Below are 21,683 nucleotides of genomic sequence, written 5' to 3' on the forward strand. Positions count from 1 at the left end.
AGTCTGATAAATGAATTAGCTATAAGTCTAATCGAATTAGTTGTGGGTGCGATCAATGCTTCTTTTATATTTCCTGATAAAAAGTTCCTTCTTTCTCTCTTCTTTAAGTACAACTGTTCTTCTCTTCCAACGGTTGAAACTCGCCTTCAAGCTTTCTTCTCATATCTTCCATCTCTTTTCTTCTCATATCTTCCATCTCTCTTATCAATATTGAGATATGGATTATAATCCTTATCAAAATTTTGTTGATCTTCTTCAAAGTCAACAAGAATCTTCCATTGGTTTAGAATCTTCTTCTATTCTGCCATTTGGCACTCAAGCTTCTGAAGGTTCTAACTTCGAACAACACAGTCCTGCAACGCGTACACCAAGAAGGGCGTGGACACCAACAGATGATGTCGTTCTCATAAGCTCGTGGCTAAACACGAGTAAATATCCCGTTGTAGGGAATGAGCAACGCTCTGTTGCTTTCTGGAAACGAGTAGCATCGAACTTCTCGGCAAGCCCCAAGCTAGCAGGCTGTGTAAAAAGAGAGGCATCTCAATGTAAGCAGCGCTGGCACAAGATAAATGATTTAGTGTGCAAATTTTGTGGTGCTTACGAGGCTGCAACCTGAGAGAAGAGTAGTGGGCAAAATGAGAATAATGTTCTCAAAGTAGCCCACAAAATTTTCTTCAACAACCATAACAAGAGGTTTACGCTTGAACATGCTTGGAAGGAGCTCCGCAATGACCAAAAGTGGTGTGAGCTTTCGACAGTAAAAAATGAAGGAATCTCCAAAAAGAAGAAGTGTGAGGATGGTTTTGATTCGGCAAGCCCTCAAGCTGCGACTGGGGTCGATGAGGAAGGAGCCATTCGTCCCCCGGGTGTTAAGGCAGCAAAAGCCCGGGGTAAGAAGACGATGGTTGAGGGCAAGGACTTGTCTGACTTTCAGTCTATGTGGAGCATCAAGAAGGAGGATCTGGTGATGAAGGAAAGGCTCTCCAAGATGAAGCTACTTGAGAGTCTTATTGCAAAACAAGTACCGCTAGCTGATTATGAAGAAGCTCTGAAGAAGAAGCTCATAGATGAGTTGATGTCTAGTTAGTTTATGTCTAACTCTTGGTCATTTTCTTGTTCTGTTGTTTGAGATGGTCATTTTCTTGTTCTGTTTGTTTGAGATGGTGTGTTCTTGGTCTTGTTGTTTGGGATGGTCGTGTTCTTGTTCTTGTTGAATTGTATCTGGTTACTGGTTATGTCTCGGCCATGTTTGTATTATATATGAAGAAGATCTTCCTTATTTTAAGGGTTATGTTCTCATGTTCTCTTGTTATGTCTCGGTTTCAGATTACGAGTGAAAGAATCACGGGCGAAGAAGGTTCTGCATCAGCTTGGAGTTTTGTGCAGAGAGAGATCATCAGTCGCCTTGTAATAATAAGGTAATGGGACTACTCATTACCATCAAAGCCACGTACCATGTTCCATTTTAAACGAATACAATACGTGGCATTGGTAGTAATGAGTGTTCCCGCTACCATATTGAGTTTGAAGATCAATCACGGGCCATTCTTGTGTTGTGTCGTGTCTTCTGATGTGTCGTGTCGTCTGCTGTGTCGTGATGTCTTCTGTAGTGTCTTGTCTTGTGGTAATCAGTCTGTCACGGGACTTGGCTTGTACTGGAAAATTTGTAGTGTCACGGGACTTGGCTTGTTGTGGAGTTGTGTAAGTGTCACGGGTCTTGGCTTGTAGTTGTATGCTAGTTGTATGCTAGTTGTATGTTGTCTTGTATCACGAACTTTGACTGTCTTGTATGTTGTCTATATATGACTTCTGTCTATATATCTACTCCAAACTCAGCTTCTTTTTCGAATTGTAACAACACCAAACTCTTTCTTCTCTCTTTCTCCACAACACCAAAACCATCTTATCGCATTCTTCTCTCTTTTCTCCACAACACCTAAATTATCTTCTCGCATTCTTCTCTCTTTTCTCCCAAACACCAACAACAAATTCTCAAGTCTCTCTTAAACAAACTCTCAACTCTCTAAATATTTCTTTAAAAAAACTCTCACGTCTCCATATTTCTTAAAAAATACTCTCGCGTCTCCATATTTCTTAAACAAACTCATCTTCTCTCTTCATAAAACTCTTTAGTCACCATATATGGCTTCTTCTTCTCAAAACACTTTGGATGAATCTTTTGATGATACATTTGATGAGCTCTTTGATCAACATTTTGATCAAGCCTTTGAGAATTTAACCATTTATGGTAATCAAGAAGAACGAAGAAAAAAAAAGAAAAAAACGAACTTATATCGAAAGAAATCGTGAAGAAGGGCATATTCGTTTATGGAATGATTATTTCTGTGAAACTCCAACGTATCCTGATAATTTTTTCCGGCGACGTTTTAGAATGAACAAGCCATTGTTCATGTAAATTGTTGATCGACTCTCCAACGAAGTTCAGTATTTTAGGGAAAAGAAAGATGGTCTCAGAAGGAATAGTGTCTCTCCCCTTCAAAAGTGTACCGCATCAATTCGTGTCTTGGCGTATGGTTCTGCAGCTGATACGGTCGACGAATACCTCTGGCTCGGTGAAACAACCACTCAGTTATGTGTGCAAAATTTTGTGGACGGAATAATATATTTGTTCGGCGATGAGTACTTAAGAAGACCAACACCGGCTGATCTTCAACGTCTACTTGATGTTGGAGAGCATCGTGGATTTCCCGGGATGATAGGAAGCATCGATTGTATGCATTGGGAGTAGAAGAATTGTCACACCGCGTGGAAATGACAATATTCTCGTGGTTCGGGTAAACCAACAATCGTGTTAGAGGCCGTTGCTTCATACGATATCTGGATATGACATGCATTTTTTGGACCTCCAGGTACATTAAATGATATCAATGTTCTTGATCGCTCACATGTTTTTGATGACATAATAAAAGGTCAAGCTCCAAATGTCACTTTCTCCGTCAATGGAAGAGAGTATCATATGGCTTACTATCTCACCGATGGTATTTACCCAAAATTGACAACTTTTATCCAATCTATTCCACTACCACAAGGGCCGAAAGCAGTTTTATTTGCTCAACGTTAAGAAGCTGTCCGAAAAGATGTCGAGCGTGCTTTTGGAGTCTTGCAAGCTCGCTTTGCTATTGTTAAAAATCCAGCGTTGTTTTGGGATAAAGTCAAAATTGGAAAGATTATTAGAGCATGTATCATACTCCATAATATGATAGTAGAAGACGAACGAGATGGATACACTCAATATGATATTTCAGAGTTCCAACAAGGAGAAGACACCGGAACTTCACATGTGGATCTCACGTATTCTACAGATATCCCTATAAATGTCACCAATATGATGGGTGTTCGGACTAGAATTCGTGATAGGCAAATGCATCAACAACTCAAAGATGATTTGGTTGAACATGTATGGCTTAAATTTGGACGTGATGAAGACAACAACTGATCTCGGATGTATCTTTCAATTTGTTATCGTTTTTTTACTTATCTTTGTTTTGAAGTTTTATATTTAAATTTATGTTTAAAATGTTTTCTTTTCTAATGTTGCAATTTAATAAATAAAATATTTTTAAAAAAAATAATAAATAATTTTTTTTTTTAAGAACTCCTAAATAAGAGACTTGTAATGGAGGCGCTAATTGTACGAGTTTCTTAGTTAGGTTTCTTAACCTCATTTTAACTAATTAAAAGTACTAAAAATTATTTAGAGACCCAAATAGGGGTTTATAGGTTAAAGATGCTCTTGGATCCTAGAAGATAGCATTATCTTAATAGTTTCCACGTGGCATTTCCTAACTGGCACAAGAAAATCTCCAAGAGGAGTTCTCAGTTTGCCACGTCAGACGGAGATCAGAACCCACTCATTTAGTCTAAAGTCTATCTCTTCGAACAAATTCCAAATCACCCAACAACAGAAAATAGTGATCAAAGCTCATGGCGTCTCTTGCAACCGTCGCCGCCGTGAAACCATCCGTGGCCGTAAAAGGCCTTGGCGGAAGCTCACTCGCCGGAGCCAAGCTCTCCTTCAAGCCTTCCCGCCTAAGCATCAAACCCAAATCCATCCGGTAAACAGACCTCTTTATTCATCTACTAACTTAGGTTAAAATGCTACTGAAAACTACAATACAGATTTGCAATTTACGTTTATAGTTTATAACTTCATATATGAAGACCAAGTGTCTATGACATAAATAAATACTGATGAAAATGCTAAAGAACGATACATGATTGGCCAGACTAAATGGAACTAAGAGAGAATGATAGAACTTAGTTATTATCCTTGGACCTTGGCTAGACGACATAGACCATGCTTTATGTCTCATTTGAAAATCTGGGACTGATTATTTTTTAGCTATTAGTTGAACTTCGGTCCTAATACAGTACTCTGGTCAATAAAAATAATATATAAATTTGATTGGCATTTTCATCTCTTGTGTGATCAACTAGTCTGAGGTTGTTCTTCATCTTTGCTAGGTCTGGTGGTGTGGTGGCTAAGTATGGAGACAAAAGTGTCTACTTTGACTTAGAAGATTTGGGAAACACAACAGGTCAATGGGATCTATACGGCTCTGATGCTCCTTCTCCTTACAACCCTCTTCAGGTTTATTAATCTCATAACCCTAAACATATTTTTATACTTTAAAACAATATTGTGAAAAGATTCTTTTATTCTCTGCTAACTTGTAGAGCAAGTTCTTTGAGACATTCGCTGCACCATTCACAAAGAGAGGACTGCTCCTCAAGTTCTTGATCCTCGGAGGAGGATCTTTGCTTACTTATGTCAGCGCTTCCTCCACCGGAGATGTTCTTCCCATCAAGAGAGGTCCTCAGGAGAAGCCTAAGCTCGGTCCTCGCGGCAAGCTCTGATTTAGATTCATGAATATTTGTTACCTTCTTTCCCTCTTTAAATCCCATAAACATTTCTCAATATTACAATCTCTTCAAATGATTTTTGATTTATGTATATTATGTTTCTCTGTTACATCTCCTTCCCTAATTTTACAAAATAAATATTCTTCTTAAGAGTATTGACCTTCTCTTGGACTCCTTGTGGTTCCAAGAGATTCAAGATATGAGGTACTCTTCTTGTTGTTAGCCATGATCATGGTTGACACTTTCTTGCCTGAATCTTTGAGTGGTGCATCGTTCTTGTCTTCCATATTCCATTGCATTACCTCTGACAGTGAGATGGTAGCCTTCTGTTTTATCGGTCTCTCCTTTAAAAGACAAAAGTTTCTTTCTTCCTCCTTCTTAGGACTCTCTGTCTCCTTCACTATATATCTCTTACAAAGCAAGCTTTCAGGGTCCTGAGTTAGCTGATCAGCCACAAGGACATCTTCTATTCTTGACAGTACCGTGTGCGCCAAGCTTTCAAGAACTCTTGAATAACTCTCCATTATAGCTAATCCTATATCCTACAAAAAAAAATAGTTTGTTTAAGACAGAACATAATCAAGTTAACTCCTAAAATGTGATTTTAGTACATGTGTTTTGATTGATTACTCTGTTGAATTGTATCTTGCTGATGTCAAGTGTGGATTGAGAGATTCCTGGGAATCTTAGTTTGATAAGAAGCAAAATGGTTTCTGCTCTTTCTTCTAGCAGTTGTCTCTTCTCCATACTCAGATTAGTACTAAATGGAGATGAGGACTTGTTGTTGTCTTTCTGTACTATCTTTCTCTTCCATATCACAACCGAAGCTTCAATTTTGTCCTGAAGATCAAGAATCTTGTGCTCAGATGATAAGTCCATTTCAAGAAGGAACTTCTCTACATCAAACATGTCTAACGTTATCATTCTATAGATCATGTCTCCAAGACTAGCTTTCCCATTCTGTAAAGACAAACCAAATAAATGAAGCCATTGACAAGTATATAAAATCAAAAGGGTTTTCAAAATTTTAATATTAAAAAAAAAAAGAAAAACAAGTGAGAGACTGATCAAAAATATTTTAATTGAGAACTTTCCAGAGAGCCCCATTTACTGTTGTGTATATTTTTTGTTGGTGCTATTTTTTCTTTTTCTTTTTAATTTTAGTTTTAATTATTTGATAAAATGATAATAATTATTATTTAGATACTCAACTTAAGAACTCAACCAATGAAGTTGCTCTTAGTGTGTTTAGGTTTTTTATACCTTAGGAAGTGAGTCTATGTAGCTCTCAGGGATCTCCATTTGAGACAAAACTTCGGCGTTTATGGCCAATGCTGATTTAAGCACTTGGCTCACACATTCTTTCTGACTCAGTAGAAACCTTTTCGACGTTTCGGATAAGCCATTAGGTGGAACTTTCACTGTTGGTAGCCACCATTTATCTGCGTTCCTGGTTGAGTTACTGTTTAAATGTTCAGGAGAATCGGTTGTGATGTAATAGAACTCATCCTGGTCCTTGAACTTATCAAGACAATCCTACAAAATAGCAACCTTAGATCTTGTTGATGCAGATGCAATGAAGCAGATTCTAAGTATATATTTGACTTACTGTGAGCATCACATCAAGTTTCTTAAGAGCAGGGATGTTGGAGACAAGATCTGTTCTCTGTCTTGTAGTCATTACCTACAGCAAGAACATCCAAATTGAGACACACACAGAAACTAGAACGTCAAGAAACTAAGAGAAGGGAACATGTTTTCAGAAACCTCAATGGAAGAACCATCTTTGTTTGTTTGTTGTGTTGGAGAGAATTCAACTATATGATCAGTAACAGAGAGAAGCCATCCTATTTCTCTTCTCCACCGTTCTTTTCTATCCTCTGACATTGGCTCTAAACGCCGTTGCTCTCCAAACGCTGATGCTGAAAGATTTGTGACTGCGTTTGATAATGCCAGTGCTGATGAAACACCTTTGCCTCCTCCTGACATGTCTTCTCCTAGAAGCAGTTTCGAAAACCTTTCCTTCATCTGTTCCCTTTCTGAAACATAAATAGATATATGATCATAGTGTTAACGTAAGTCGCAAGAAATCTCTCATTGTCTTAGCTTGTGACCCAAGAAACCTAAAAAGTCATTTTGAAACATTGAAACAGATGTTTTCTTGCCTGCCTCTTCCTGTAATTCTTCACCGGTTGCTTCACATGTCTGAGGCGGTCGAATAGGTAACATTGGTAGGAAGCTCGAGACTGCAGTTGTTTTGAAAACAGTGTCATCATCAATGTCTGGATCTTCACTTCTCAAGGCAGAACTAGAGTTCCATCTCTTGACGTTCCGGTAAGATGAGTTTTTCTCCTTCATGTTCTCGAAATCGTACAATCCGAATTTGTAGCTTCCTTTGTCTTCTCTCTCAACCGCTTTCACCATTTCCATAATTTTCTTCAATCTAAGGAGAGGTTCTCTGTTTTTGAATCCCTCTGTTTTCTCCTCTTGAAACAAAGAGGAGTTTTTAGGCGGGAGAGACATAAATAAAGATGTAAGAACAGAGCAGAAGAGCTCTTTGATGATGTTGTTGTAGAGAATTAAGAGAACAAACTAATGAAACTTGTGGTAAATAATAATACTCAATAGTATGGCAAATCCAGAATAGGCTTCTTTTTTCTCTCTTTGCCTCATTAGATTGCTAACTAACTAACTAACCGATTGATTTATCATTACAGTTATTATATAAACAAATTTAGGATTGAAGGTTATATTTTAAGATGATGTGTGTTTAAACATTTTTAGTTTACTATTTATAAACTTTAAACACAAACGCAGACATTGATGCCCTTTTTCAAGAATGATTATGCATATGGTTTCCAAAATGTTATGCTGTATACAGTATAGCTTTGCATCATTGCATGTCGTATTTATAAGTATTATAATTTTAGCTAGTTCTAAATTTAGTTCATTTTTCATACTCTATGTTAAATTATTTTAACATGTTCTATACTTTTCTTGACTGATCACAAAATTCATATTATACAGATACATATGATCTCACAATTTATTGGAAAAACATTATCTATTTTACAAACATGAAAAGAGAGAACAAAAAAAACACAGCTTCCTACACAAAAACAAACATGGGTATTATTAAGAAACTAAAGAGTGGCTCCTTTGAAGATGAGGAAGTTGAGGGTTCCCAAATGGAAATAGATGAAAGTTCCTTTAGAATGTGTGAAGAAACACCCAAAGTTTGATCCCACCACGCATTGCCAACCACTTCCATATCTCTCATCAAACTCCTGCATGCTTTTTGACCAAAAGAAAATTAGCCAGAAAAGAAGAAACAAGACTCTACAAAAACCTTCCTCAGAGAACTAAAAAAGATATATATCTATAACCTTCTTGATGTGAGCAGCAATAGGTTGACAGTCAGATACATCAAAAAGATCGAGAGATTGAGAAGCAATGTTCAATGCTTTCATTTGCATCTTCAGTGGCATATCTGTGTCTTCCACCTTTGCTTTCCCTTCCAGCATCTTTAGCTAAACAAATTAGTCAAAGGGATTCCTTTAATATCACAAGAACTAATCTTTTGATGATAACTCGTAAAGGAGATTTAAGAACAAGTGAATCGTACGTCACCTTTTCCGACAGGTTTTGAGAATCTTCACATGTTCTGTCGTTTTATCTTCCTGTGTTTAAGTAACTGTCTTACCTAAGTACCTTACTGCTTACGTAATCTTTTGTCTTTTCTTTTTCCCTCTCTTATTTTAACATATCTTTTGTGATAATCTTTTTGTTACTACTCTAAGAGATAGTAATCGTGAGAATCATAAATGGACCGGTTCTGATAAGAATAAAAAGAAAATGCAAAGAGCTTGCAGTAAGAAAAATAGGGTTTGATGAGTCATCAGAGTTGTAGTAGAGATTTCTCTGACGTGTGTCCACGTCGTTTTCAGACCTCTATTGATAGGAGATGGATAGGCTCATATCTCAATTGTTCCCATCTGGAATGTTGTTGAAGCTGTGACCTTTAGCTTCTGAATAATCTCTCTCATTTTCGGTTTGCAGCTAAATGGGCCGAGAGAAAAAGAAACTTGGTTTTTAACCTTTTTTTTTTTATTAAAAAACAGTTTCTTAATTTCTACTAAGAATTCCATCATAAGAACCCCGTGTTAATCATGCTCTTAGATTTTAGGGCTCATGGTATCGGCTCAAGAAGGAAAGATTAGTATTTAATCAGGTACTCAGGTACCATCAATTTTATTTGACCAAAACAAAGTATAGTCAAGTACCATCAATTTTATTTGACCAAAAAAAGTAGTCAAGTACCATCAATTTTATTTGTCAATAGTTGCTTCAAGTTTTTAATGTTACAAAAAATCAAAATTTCAGCCATTTTTTCAAAAAAAAAAGAATCAAAATTTCCATAGTTTCTTCAAAAAAAAATCGTACGAAGTATTTGTATAGGATTTGACTATTTCTGTAGGTGAAATGACTTCCAACGATATGAATTTTCTGCACGTTGAACGTAGTAAGTTCGGAATACAATGAATGTATCGCTTTGTTTTTTTTTTGTAAAGAATGTCGCTTTTTTGTACATGCATAAATATCAAATCTTACAAAAATCAATAATATAAAATCATCAGAACTTTTATTAAAAGAATCTTTAGAACTTCAAGTATAAAGGTAAAACTAATACGTTTGACCAAAAATCAGGTTTGGTCTCCCTTGGCAACAAATATATTATAAATATTTGGTCTCCCTTGGCAACAAATATATTATAAATATAAAAATCCCATACTCATTTCTTGTTTTGTTTTGTTTTTGCCAATAACAAAGTTAGAAAAACACATTACATATTCTGAAAACACTTGTCATCCGCCAATCACCAAACTTATCCAATCATCATGACTTAGCGACTGTGTCTTTGCTTTCAGCCTAGTGATAGTGAATGTCATCATGAGAAGTGGAGATGAGCACCATCAATGCATCCTGACTGAATGCATCAACATTATAACTCATTTTTTGGTGTGAACATTATAACTCATTTTCCATAAATACACACATAAATAATAATTAACACATTACAAACAATACAAAAATTAAGGACGGACTTTATGAAGTAAGGTTTTGTAGGCAGCGGCACTGATAATTAACTTCTATTTTTATATAAAGACACCTCCCTAAAAGTTAACCAACCTTATTTCCATATTAATCAAAAGTTCAAAACGGACGGACGATATAAACTCTTAAGAGTTAAGACTAATAAATTATTCCATGATACCTTTACAGCTCACAGATGTAGAACAACTAACAAACGAGAACTCGACAAGTAAGCTCAATCCACCAACACTCAGTTGCACATTCACTCCCAAGTCCCAAACCTAAACCAAACAGGTTCGGATATCCGTCTGGACTCAGCCGCGGTAATACCTCAGCCACAAGAAACTGGTCACCATCTCACTCTTAGTTGATTTCCTCGTCAAAAAAAAAAAAAATCAAAACTATCTTCCATGTTCTGTCTTATTTCCACGTAACAAAATGTCTTTAAAACACCACATTTCTCCTCTCTTTTTTTAAATACCATATTTCTCTTTTTTTTTTTGAACTAATTGATGAGAAAGTTTTGAGTTTCCTCTCTCATGTTACCTTGCTGGTGATCCACTAGGTCAAGATATAAGTAAACCAAGATGTCCGACATGACAAGTCTAGCGGCTTCGCCTACACGATCTTCAAAACGCGCCATGTACTACGTGCAAAGTCCTTCACGTGACTCTTACACGTCAGTTACACAGCCTAGCACAATGATGGACTCTCCCACACACGATTCATCCTCCTTGGGCCGCCACTCTCGTAACTCATCAGAGAGTAGATTCTCCGGGATATCCCGATCATCATCATCAGACGGAAAAAACGTCAAAAAGTGCCGATCTAACGAGAAAGAATATGAGACTATACTTGAAGAAGGTTCGTATGAAGAAATGGACGATGTGACGTCTATAAGGAGGTCTCAGGCCCTACTTGCCGTTTTCATTTTTATAATTCTCTTCGCCGTCTGTTGCTTAATCACGTGGGGAGCTAGTAGACCTTACAAGGCTCAAATCTCTGTTCAGGTACTAATAATAATTGTTTTTATTTCTTTAAAAACCTTTAATATATATATTGATATAGACCACTTTTTTGTTTCTTTTGAAAATGTTTGGTTAGTGATGGTTGAATGTGATGCAGACATTCGAACTACGCAACTTCTATGTTGGTCAAGGATCAGATTTCTATGGCATGCATACCAAGTTGCTGACTTTGAATGGAACATTAAGAATTGGTATATACAATCCTGCCCCAACATTTGGTATTCATGTTAGTTCCACACCAGTCAGTCTCTTCTATTACCAACTCCCTATCGCCACCGGTCAGGTAATTATTTTGTTTGTAGTTAAAGAATTTTTATGTGTTTAATCAATCACACACGTAAAACTTGACCAAAATATTAATCTTGGGTCAACGGATCGGTCATGTACTATTCAGCAGGGCGGCTTATATATGAACTTCATGCCGTAACTATATTTTTTAAGGCTTTGGTATGACAAAATTTCTCATTAGCAGTTGAAGGAACATTATCAACAGAAAAAGAGGTTTTATACGGAAGCAGTGGTTATAGAAGGAAGAAGGATCCCATTATACGGCGCCGGAGCAAGCCTAGAGGCCACGGAGAGAGGCGGAAAGATTCCGGTGAATCTGAGATTTGAAGTCAAAACAAGAGGAGATGTGGTCGGAAGATTGGTTACAATAAGGCAAACAAAGAGAATCTCATGCTCATTTGTCATCGATGTTGCCATAAATAAGCGCATGCCGATCAATAAGAGTGATTGCAGCTATTCATGATCATTCTCATGCTCATTTGTAATCGAGTGATGTGTAATAATAAGAGGTTTGTCTTGAATAAATAAATGTTAAATGTAGTCAAACTAAAAAGTCAAAAGTAAAAAAAAAACAGATTAAATCTTTATCCACTTTCGTATTAACGATCTGAAGCCTGAAGCCATCACTTCTAATATGTTAAGATAATGTTATATAAGAGCCTCGGGTTGGAGACTCGATCTAAGCTTAAGTTGTAGCTTAAGATCCTAGTGCTTGTGAACAAGAGATCGCGTAAGCAAGATGGCGGACGTGACTAGGGCTCCACGAACGAAGGACTTTGGATCTACATCCATCTAATGTCCGATGTTGACTTCGACAAACTACACAGTTTGGTCGATTAAGATGAAGGTTCTATTACGTGTTCCTGAAGTGTGAGACACGATCGAACCCGGTTCAGATGATCAAAAGAAGAATGATGTTGCGATAACTCTTTTGTTTCAATTTGTTCCCGATACTTTGATTCTCCAGATGGGAGAACAAACCGCATAAAAAAAAGATCTGGAACACCATCAAGTCACGACACCTTGGAGCTGATCATGCAAGGGAGGCAAGACTTCAGACGTTGATGACGAAGTTTGATAGGTTGAAGATGGATGATTCAGATACGGTCGATGACTTCGCGGGGAAGATATCATGTCTATCATCCAAAGCAACCTCGTTGGGAGATAACATAGAAGAATCCAAGATGGTCAAGAAGTTCTTGAAGAGTACATCCAGATCTTAGCATCGCTTGAGCAAGTCCTAGATCTTAACTCGACGAGTTTCGAGGATATAGTTGGAAGGCTTAAAGCGTACGAGGAGCGTGTAGGAGAAGAAACTCAGAAAGAAGACCAAGGGAAGCTTATGTTTTCGAACAATGAAAGAGCATAGTCAGATGGGCTATGAGAATTCTCGTGGTAGAGGAAGAGGACAGAACGGTAGAGGCAGAGGTCGAGGTAGGTCCCACAACCAAAACTGTACATCACACACCGAAGATAACAACTCGAAGAAGAATCATTCAAAGCTGATATGTTGGAGATGTGACAAGCCTGGTCACTACGCAACTGTCTGTCCCGAGAAGACAAAGAAAAATCAAGAAACCAACCTAAACGAGACATAAGAGGACGATGCACGCTATGTACACGAGGTGGTGTTTTTGAACGAAGATAAGGTGATTCCGAAAAATCTTGATATCGACAAAGGCAGTGCAAGTGTCTGGTATTTGGATAATGGAGCGAGCAGTCACATGACGGGAAACAAGGAGTTCTTTTCGAGTTTAAATCTCAACACCAAAGGGAAGTGAAGTTTGGTGATGGATCGTGTGTTGACATTGTAGGAAAGGGTGTGGTTACCTTTGTCTGCAAGACTGGAGAGAAAAAGGCAGTCAAAGACATATACTACATACCCGATCTGAATCACAATATATTGAGTCTTGGGCAAGCAACATAGAGCGGATGTGAGGTTAACATGAAAGATGTCTACTTGACGCTCACAGATTCGCATAGAAGGTTGCTAGTTCGTGTGAAAAGACCTCCAAACCATCTTTACAAGACCCATATGGAGATAAGCTACCCGGAGTGTTTGCATGTCAGGGACGAAGATGCTACATGGAGGTGGCATGCTCGACTAGGACATATATGCTATGGAGTGATGAACAACATGGTAAGGATGGAGATGGTCGTAGGAATGTCGTGTGTAACACACGAAGAAAGCGTGTGTGATGCATGTCTCGCAGGGAAGCAGATCAGACAGTCATTCCCGACCAAAGCCATGTTTCGTGTGACAAAGCCAATAGAGTTATTGCATAGAGACGTCTTGATCATAGGCTTCTACGTTGCAATAACTCTTATTAAGACAATAAATGCCGAGATTATCAAGACGGCAACGGGTTTGAAGGAGATGAGTAGTCCTGTTTTGATGGCTAAGATCGACTGCGAGAGGTTTTCGAAAGTCGCGTCGCAGCTAGAGATCAAAGGTTTCCCAACGCTTCTTCTATTTGTCAAACCACACTGGTCTGATCAGTTTGATTCGGTAGTTTAAAAAAAAAGGTTTGGTGTCAGTTATTTTCGTTTTTTGAAAAAAGTTATATACCAAATCATACGAAAAACTTGAACGAAAACTAACCGAACTAGCCAAATTTCAAACCGAACTAACTTAAATAATTGAATTATCAAATTTAACCGAAATTAACCAAAGTTACCCAAAATTTCAACAAAGTTAAACCAAAATAGAAAGAGTTTGGTAGGATTTTTAAAAAATGAACTAACCAAATATTCGAACCTAAAAAAAAAAAAAAAAAAAAAAATTCGAACCTAACATTTTATTTCGGGTTAATTGGGTAAGATATGTTAAACCGAACTAACCGGAAACTGAATTACCCGAACCCGCAGGCATAGGTCTGATGATAGACACTTCAGTAAACGAGCATCCTAAGCTAAAGGTAATAAAACAAATCTCAAAACTTTCAATGAGATGTAGATCCATCTCATGTGATTACAATGGCATATATGTGATGGTTGATGCAGGAGGGTGATGATTATCCAACAATCTTGCTTTATAAAACCGGTGTAAAGGGAAATCCGGTTAGATAGGATTCACTTCTGATTTGTTTCTTACATTTCTTTTTGTTTTCCTTCAAGAAGGTTTGGTCTCAAACTGTTGTGTTGTGCAGTTAAAGTTGTCGGCTAAGTCTAGTGCAAAGGAGATGGCTGTTTTTATCAATGAAGAGTTAAAGTCGAAGGTTCAGTAGGCTAAAGATGAGTTGTAGATCTGGAGTCTGCCTTAGGGATCAGATTTGTTGTTGTTTCTTGATACTATATGAAAGAAATGTAATAGAAATAGCGAGGAGAGTACACAACAGAAATCATAGTGTTGTGTAACTTTAGTTTACAGTAAATGTTAACAGCTTGCAAATGAAGGTGTACCACAAACAGAAGAGATTAGAAATAAAATAATCTTTTAAAAAATTTATGTAACAACTAAGAAGGTAAGGAAACCAATTCGTTCTTAACATTTGTAATGGATGGTAATGGATGATACGCATAGAGAAGGTTGATTATGCAAGTTGATACACATCACAATGCCAAAGAAGCAAAAAGCTCTCTCTCACGTTAACACGTTGGTTAGCATTCACAACCGGTTGATCTTTGTTGCCGACCCCCGGCTATATCAATGGTGTACGTAAGGTACCAGAAAGGCATTGAAATGAACAACGGCTGCTCCAAGTTGAAGGTGTTTGATTAAGATAAACTCAATGTGAAGGTTGTTTTGCTAGTGTTGGGACTTTATACTTGGTTCTTCATGTTCATTTGAGAGGACTTGTAGCAATGCATTAGAAAACTGAATCAACATTGAATCCAGATGTCACGAAGTACGGCAATGTTTTCATCTGGTTTGTCCCTATTAGCTTTTGTTCTACATTCTGAGTTACAAAGTGTTTTAATAATTAGTTTGCAAAGTTTCCAGGCAACGACAAGATAAATCAACAAGCGTAGAACACTTGGATGAATGTGTAAAAATAGCAAAGAAAGACTTAAAGTTATAAAATTGCAAGATGAAGGGATGATATATATCAACCAGGTTCGAAAACTTGAAACAAAAACATAAATAGTATTCAGGAATAGCAAATCTCAAAACTAGATAGAGCGAGAGAAAAGTGCTAAATTTTAGTCCCTTGCTGCCTTAAACACCAAGTGGGGTTTCTTTTAGGTTGATGAAGCAGCTGCTCCCTTGTTCCTTGGCTTGGCTTCAGTACCTTTAAAGTAAATAAATAAAATGTGTGCCATCATTAGTAACCCCATTTTGGACTTTTAACAAAATCATTAATCAATGTTATACCTTCTCTGAAACCGGTCTTGAAGCGACGGGGGACATTTTTGAGATATCTCATCCTGCCGGTTCCGGTTGTCTTCCTCCTGATTGCCTTCACACTCCAGTTGTCTAATAAGAGATACAACTTCATTAATAGTATATGATAAAAGACACAATACATTTCTCCAAACTCAAAACGATTGTTACAATTAAACAACAAATCAAATTGACCTAGATACTACAAACAATATGTAAAGTTGCATCCTATGAGATTATATTACAACTACACGACAAATCAGTCGAGCTAATATACAGTTGATTTGTTAAATTAAAACATTCGTTCTATAAGTAAATTAATCCAAAACGTAACAATAGACAACAACAACACCATTCTCTTAAGGATTATCCAGAATCAATAAACAAGATTGATCGGTAAGAAAATGAAATGGTGAGATTTAAAAAAAAAAAAATGAAGAAGAAGAGACTTACAGGTCCTCTTGCGAGCGGCGGGGTAAGCGCAGGCAGAGCAGCGACTCTTTTGGATGTGGAAGCTACGACGTCCACATCTCACACACAGCGTGTGACTCTTGTTCCTCCTCTTTCCGAAACTCCCTGTTCCCTTTGTCTGCGATACTCAACAAAAAAAAAAACATTCACAACCAACATCAGAAAATGGTTCTCGAACAGTAAATACAAGAGAGAACGTGTGGAGGAAGAGAGAGAGATCACCATTGTAGCGAGCTGCTTGCCACCAAAAACCTAGGATGATTGATTACTCGGCTTCAGGGGGAGGAAGAAGCTGTAAAGCTTATAAGGCGGCCACTTATATGACTTCTGACTCTAGGGTTGGAATCGATATCATGGGCTTTTTATGTTTATAATGGGCCTCAGTTTCTATTTTGATAGAAACGGGCCTTATTCCAGTTTCTTTTGCCCATTTTCAGATTCTCTTTTTGGAAAGTGTATTTTAGAGAAATATTGGTGTCAGTTTCAAACACAATTTTTTTTCTTTGGTTTCATTGCTTCTAGATCACAGTCCTAAGTCAAATCATGTGGTTGAGGATCTGTCATTCGGCACTAACGATTCTTCTGGTTGCTGAAGAGCAAAATGCAACAGATGAAGTTGGTTTCCACATTTATTAGTGCTCTTGCAAGCAAACATCATTCAATACCTATGATGATTTATATACACTTTGCTGCATGTGAGCCATGGTACATTACATTTTAGATTATAGTTGGTTGCATATTGCCGAATTTGTGCTAGCTGAACAAGTAACCAACAAGCTTAAACAGCTAGTTCTAACTAGACACAATGAAAATGCTTCGGTGTGTGGTGGTAACTCTACCGAAGCAAGTGAAGGCAAGAGTGGTACACATCAAGTAGCTGCAATATCATTTGAACAACCTTTGTGAATGTATCTTAGAGTTTATGGCGTTTCCAAACTTGAGGTTAAAACATTGTCCTTTACAGTTTCAACAGACCTAATTTTTTTTCTCTGTACCAAATAAGCCTCTACTTGCATCGAAACTTAGGTTTGGTCATTAATACGTTTAAAAGTAGTTTCCCCAAAATCATGGATTAACGTTGGTATGTAGGTCCAAAGACGGAATAAGAACCGCTTTAGCTTTGCATCTTAAGAAATGTTATAACCATGCTTTAGACAACAGTTAGTCAAACAACAATAGTGCGTAGTACCTTCCTATACAAACATACTTGAAATATTTCTCTCTCCATCCTTTTTATTGAAACCGTACCAACTATTTGATATTTAACCAAGAATAAAGGTATAATACCCTACTATAATGCAATGAATAAAGTACATGCACAATTTGAAATCGTGCATCCATCACTATTAACCTTAATTTTAAGATCTTCAAATCATCAAAAAAGACAAACATGAAGAAGAAAAAAGTGAAAGGTGACATTCCACGACAAAGACAAATTTTCACTTTAGCCTTTTTGATGCAGAGTAATAAACACTAAAGATACATTGGCAAATACTATGAAACTAAAGTAACCCATCAACACATTAATATACTACATAAATAATTCGCTTTTAGTGACTACAAATATATGTGAGAAAACATTGATCTCCCCTCCCGACAAGAACATATCAGTTACAGTGTAGAGAGATGTTTCAGAAAACAAACAGTTTCTTCCACAGAACACTACACAGTCTCAAGTCAATCATTCTTAGAGCAGGTAAGAAGCTCTCTAAACCAAAAACACACTTCTCATGCACATTTTGTAGATCAAATTCTCTCGATGGCGACGATTTCTACGCAAGTTTCCTCAACATTTGGGAGTCTGATCTCGAAAATAGCATTGGAGGAGGAGGTCCATTAAAACTGGAGCAAAAGACTCAAGAGCATGTACAAGATCACCAAGAGAAGAAAACAGAAGCTTGCTCTTCTCGTTTATCAAGAGACTGCGATACAATGGAGAAGAAGATCAAAGAGATGTATGTAATTGAGACGGGAGATATAGAGCAAGCCCTTGACGTTGAAGAAGCACTTCATTACTATTCTCGTCTTAGAAGTCCTGTTTATCTCAACATCGTTGACAAGTTCTTAAATGATCTCTACGCCTGATCCCAACACTCTTGAGCTATTATAGTTTGTGTTTTTCAAATTCTTGATTTGTTTTGGTTTACTACAAGTCTTTCTTCTTGTATGTTTGAATCATGCTTGTGTACCAATATACCATTTGACAGTGAACTTTGGAGCTCTCTTCTTGCAGTATCTAGAACCTGTTTTGTGAAACCATGCACATACTGCTCGATGTTTTCGATACTCTTCAGTTATAACTTATCATAGCTCGTTCTGCAAACTTTTCAATTAGACTAGTATAGGGAACTAGGTGTTTTTCTGCATCATGTGCAGTAAATTTTTTTTAAATCTAACTTATATTTAAAAATAAATTTCATTGAATATTATAGATTTTACTATTTTCTTAGATTAGATATTTAAATTTTTACAAAATTGTAAAAAAATTTGAAAGCTTTAGTAATACAAATTGTATAATTATACAAAAATAATAACATTTCCAAATTTGAAACGTTATATATGAATATATTTATTTTATAGATGATGTATGAGCTATTACCATATTTAAGAAAAGTTTACTAAAAAGAAATATCAATATTAAATGTAATATATGAATTATTACCATATTCTAATAAGTTTGTCAAACATATAAATCAACATTAAATGAAATTATCCATGTCATATTTTTCCGGAAGCCATGTCATCAATTTCATTAGTCATGTCATATTTGCTTTGTAAAATTGATTGTAGGAAGGACATGTAACAAAATTACTTCGCAAATATAGCTCGTTCTGCAAACTTTTCAATTGGACTAGTATAAGGAACTATGTATTTTCCTGCACCATGTGCAGTAAGAATTTTTTAAAATCTAACTTATATTTAAAAATAAATTTCATTAAATATTATAGATTTTACTATTTTCTTAGATTAGATATTTAAATTTCTACAAAATTGTAGAAATTTTTGAAAGCTTTAGTAATACAAATTATATAATTATACAAAAATAATAATATTTCCAAATTTGAAACATTATATATGAATATATTTATTTTATAGATGATGTATGGGCTATTACCATTTTTAAGAAAAGTTTACCAAAAAGAAATATTAATATTAAATGTAATATATGAATTATTACCATATTCTAATAAGTTTGCCAAAAATATAAACCAACATTAAATGAAATTCTCCATGTCATATTTTTCCGGAAGTCATGTCATCAATTACATTAGCCATGTCATATTTGTTTTGTAAAATTGATTGTAGAGAGGACATGTGGCAAAATCACTTCGCAAATATAGCTCGTTCTGCAAACTTTTCAATTGGACTAGTATAGGGAACTAGGTGTTTTCCTGCACCATGTGCAGTAAGAATTTTTTTAAATCTAACTTATATTTAAAAATAATTTTCATTAAATATTATAGATTTTACTATTTTCTTAGATTAGATATTTAAATTTTTACAAAATTGTAGAAATTTTTGAAAGCTTTAGTAATACAAATTGTATAATTATACAAAAATAATAATATTTCCAAATTTGAAACGTTATATATGAATATATTTATTTTATAGATGATGTATGAGTTATTACCATATTTAAGAAAAGTTTACCAAAAAGAAATATCAATATTAAATGTAATATATGAATTATTACCATATTCTAATAAGTTTGCCAAAAATATAAATCAACATTAAATGAAATTCTCCATGTCATATTTTTTCGGAAGCCATGTCATCAATTTCATTAGCCATGTCATATTTTTTTTGTAAAATTGATTGTAGAGAGGATATGTGGCAAAATCACTTCGCAAATTTAGCTCGTTCTGCAAACTTTTCAATTGGACTAGTATAGGGAACTAGGTGGTAAATTGTTTTTTAAATCTAACTTATATTTAAAAATAAATTTCATTAAATATTATAGATTTTAATATTTTCTTAGATTAGATATTTAAATTTCTACAAAATTGTAGAAATTTTTGAAAGCTTTAGTAATACAAATTATATAATTATACAAAAATAATAATATTTCCAAATTTGAAACATTATATATGAATATCTATACTATTAAAGCAGGATCCTATTGTCATAATTACCTTAGGGGCATGTTTCCTTCACTAACATTGCATGTTTCATTAAGGGCAATTAAGTAATATTAATAACAAATCTATATTGGGTCATTATTTTTGGATCCAGCCCAAATCAAATCTCTCTTGGGCCATTTGGGCCTATTAAAAAATCAGATTCAATTCTCACCTTTTTTTTTCCTTTGGACCATTGAGTCCAAGTTCAAATAATTTTTTTTCATCTATTCTTAATTATTATTTTTTTCTTTTCTTAATATAATTTAAGCATTCATAAAAATAATTGAATTTTTTTATTGAAAAGTATAAATCTTTATTAAAAGTATATAATTTTTTAATTAAAATATTAACCCCATAATAAAATTAATTTATCAGAGTTATACCAACTTAATTCATTAAAAAAATAAAGTTTAATTTTTTTTAACATAAATAGTCATTTAAAATGAAATACGATAAATAAAAATAAAATTTTTAAGTCTTTTATAAAATAAAACACAAATATATGAAAATGTGACATTTACTAAATATTTGTCAATTGAAAAAAAAAACAAAAATAAACCCGCGCTTTGAAAGCGCGGGTCAAAATCTAGTATTTATTTTATAGATGATGTATGAGCTATTATCATATTTAAGAAAAGTTTACCAAAAAGAAATATCAATATTAAATGTAATATATGAATTATTACCATATTCTAATAAGTTTGCCAAAAATATAAATCAACATTAAATGAAATTCTTCATGTCATATTTTTCCTGAAGCCATGTCATCAATTTCATTAGTCATGTCATATTTGTTTTGTAAAATTGATTATAGAGAGGACATGTGGCAAAATCACTTCGCAAATATAGCTCGTTCTGCAAACTTTTCAATTGGACTAGTATAGGGAACTAGGTGTTTTCCTGCACTATGTGCAGTAAGAATTTTTTTAAATCTAACTTATATTTAAAAATAAATTTCATTAAATATTATAGGTTTTACTATTTTCTTAGATTAGATATTTAAATTTTTACAAAATTGTAGAAATTTTTGAAAGCTTTAGTAATACAAATTGTATAATTATACAAAAATAATAATATTTCCAAATTTGAAATGTTATATATGAATATATTTATTTTGTAGATGAAGTATGAGCTATTACCATATTTAAGAAAAGTTTACCAAAAAGAAATATCAATATTAAATTTAATATATGAATTATTACCATATTTTAATAAGTTTGTCAAAAATATAAATCAACATTAAATGAAATTCTCCATGTCATATTTTTCCGGAAGCCATGTCATCAATTTCATTAGTCATGTCATATTTGTTTTGTAAAATTGATTGTAGAGAGGACATGTGGCAAAATTACTTCGCAAATATAGCTCGTTCTGCAAACTTTTCAATTGGACTAGTATAGGGAACTAGGTGTTTTCCTGCACCATGTGCAGTAAGAATTTTTTTAAATCTAACTTATATTTAAAAATAAATTT

The 21,683-nt window shown here is 35.0% G+C and overlaps 7 protein-coding genes across 8 annotated transcripts; 4 read left to right on the forward strand and 3 right to left on the reverse strand.

Annotated features, from left to right (window-relative positions):
* Positions 1 to 217: 217 nt before the first annotated feature.
* LOC106398976 (glutathione S-transferase T3-like) lies at positions 218 to 1,087 on the forward strand. Its single transcript, XM_013839465.1, has 2 exons — positions 218 to 545; positions 660 to 1,087. Exons 1-2 carry the CDS (start codon positions 218 to 220, stop codon positions 1,085 to 1,087), a joined length of 756 nt encoding a protein of 251 aa, XP_013694919.1.
* Positions 1,088 to 3,830: 2,743 nt separating this feature from the next.
* LOC106401521 (photosystem I reaction center subunit VI-1, chloroplastic) lies at positions 3,831 to 4,993 on the forward strand. Its single transcript, XM_013842056.3, has 3 exons — positions 3,831 to 4,076; positions 4,486 to 4,612; positions 4,699 to 4,993. The coding sequence occupies exons 1-3, from the start codon at positions 3,946 to 3,948 to the stop codon at positions 4,876 to 4,878; spliced, it is 438 nt and encodes a 145-aa protein (XP_013697510.1). The 5' UTR covers positions 3,831 to 3,945; the 3' UTR covers positions 4,879 to 4,993.
* Positions 4,994 to 5,030: 37 nt separating this feature from the next.
* Positions 5,031 to 7,308, reverse strand: LOC106401520 (rop guanine nucleotide exchange factor 13-like). Its single transcript, XM_022703713.2, has 6 exons — positions 7,050 to 7,308; positions 6,652 to 6,923; positions 6,494 to 6,568; positions 6,148 to 6,420; positions 5,515 to 5,844; positions 5,031 to 5,426 (listed from the first exon to the last, which is right to left on the reverse strand). Exons 1-6 carry the CDS (start codon positions 7,306 to 7,308, stop codon positions 5,031 to 5,033), a joined length of 1,605 nt encoding a protein of 534 aa, XP_022559434.1.
* Positions 7,309 to 7,788: 480 nt separating this feature from the next.
* Positions 7,789 to 9,003, reverse strand: LOC106401522 (dynein light chain 1, cytoplasmic). Its single transcript, XM_013842057.3, has 3 exons — positions 8,515 to 9,003; positions 8,271 to 8,414; positions 7,789 to 8,171 (listed from the first exon to the last, which is right to left on the reverse strand). Exons 2-3 carry the CDS (start codon positions 8,406 to 8,408, stop codon positions 8,028 to 8,030), a joined length of 282 nt encoding a protein of 93 aa, XP_013697511.1. The 5' UTR covers positions 8,409 to 8,414; positions 8,515 to 9,003; the 3' UTR covers positions 7,789 to 8,027.
* Positions 9,004 to 10,353: 1,350 nt separating this feature from the next.
* Positions 10,354 to 11,881, forward strand: LOC106399806. 2 transcript variants are annotated; one of them, XM_013840259.3, is made up of 3 exons: positions 10,354 to 10,988; positions 11,104 to 11,289; positions 11,479 to 11,881. In XM_013840259.3, the coding sequence occupies exons 1-3, from the start codon at positions 10,566 to 10,568 to the stop codon at positions 11,755 to 11,757; spliced, it is 888 nt and encodes a 295-aa protein (XP_013695713.1). In that variant the 5' UTR covers positions 10,354 to 10,565; the 3' UTR covers positions 11,758 to 11,881. The 2 variants fall into 2 exon arrangements, with proteins under 2 accessions (XP_013695713.1, XP_022558710.1); XM_022702989.2 differs by having other exon boundaries at positions 11,500 to 11,881.
* A 3,420-nt stretch (positions 11,882 to 15,301) lies between these two features.
* On the reverse strand, positions 15,302 to 16,452 carry LOC106397266 (60S ribosomal protein L37-2-like). The gene is made up of 4 exons (XM_013837848.3): positions 16,312 to 16,452; positions 16,072 to 16,207; positions 15,610 to 15,711; positions 15,302 to 15,526 (listed from the first exon to the last, which is right to left on the reverse strand). Exons 1-4 carry the CDS (start codon positions 16,312 to 16,314, stop codon positions 15,477 to 15,479), a joined length of 291 nt encoding a protein of 96 aa, XP_013693302.1. The 5' UTR covers positions 16,315 to 16,452; the 3' UTR covers positions 15,302 to 15,476.
* Positions 16,453 to 17,395: 943 nt separating this feature from the next.
* Positions 17,396 to 18,324, forward strand: BNAC05G37300D. Its single transcript, XM_013840384.3, has one exon. It carries the CDS (start codon positions 17,716 to 17,718, stop codon positions 18,172 to 18,174), a length of 459 nt encoding a protein of 152 aa, XP_013695838.1. The 5' UTR covers positions 17,396 to 17,715; the 3' UTR covers positions 18,175 to 18,324.
* Positions 18,325 to 21,683: the final 3,359 nt, after the last annotated feature.

The sequence above is a fragment of the Brassica napus genome, chromosome C5 (assembly GCF_020379485.1).
Source record: "Brassica napus cultivar Da-Ae chromosome C5, Da-Ae, whole genome shotgun sequence".
Lineage (NCBI taxonomy): Eukaryota > Viridiplantae > Streptophyta > Magnoliopsida > Brassicales > Brassicaceae > Brassica > Brassica napus.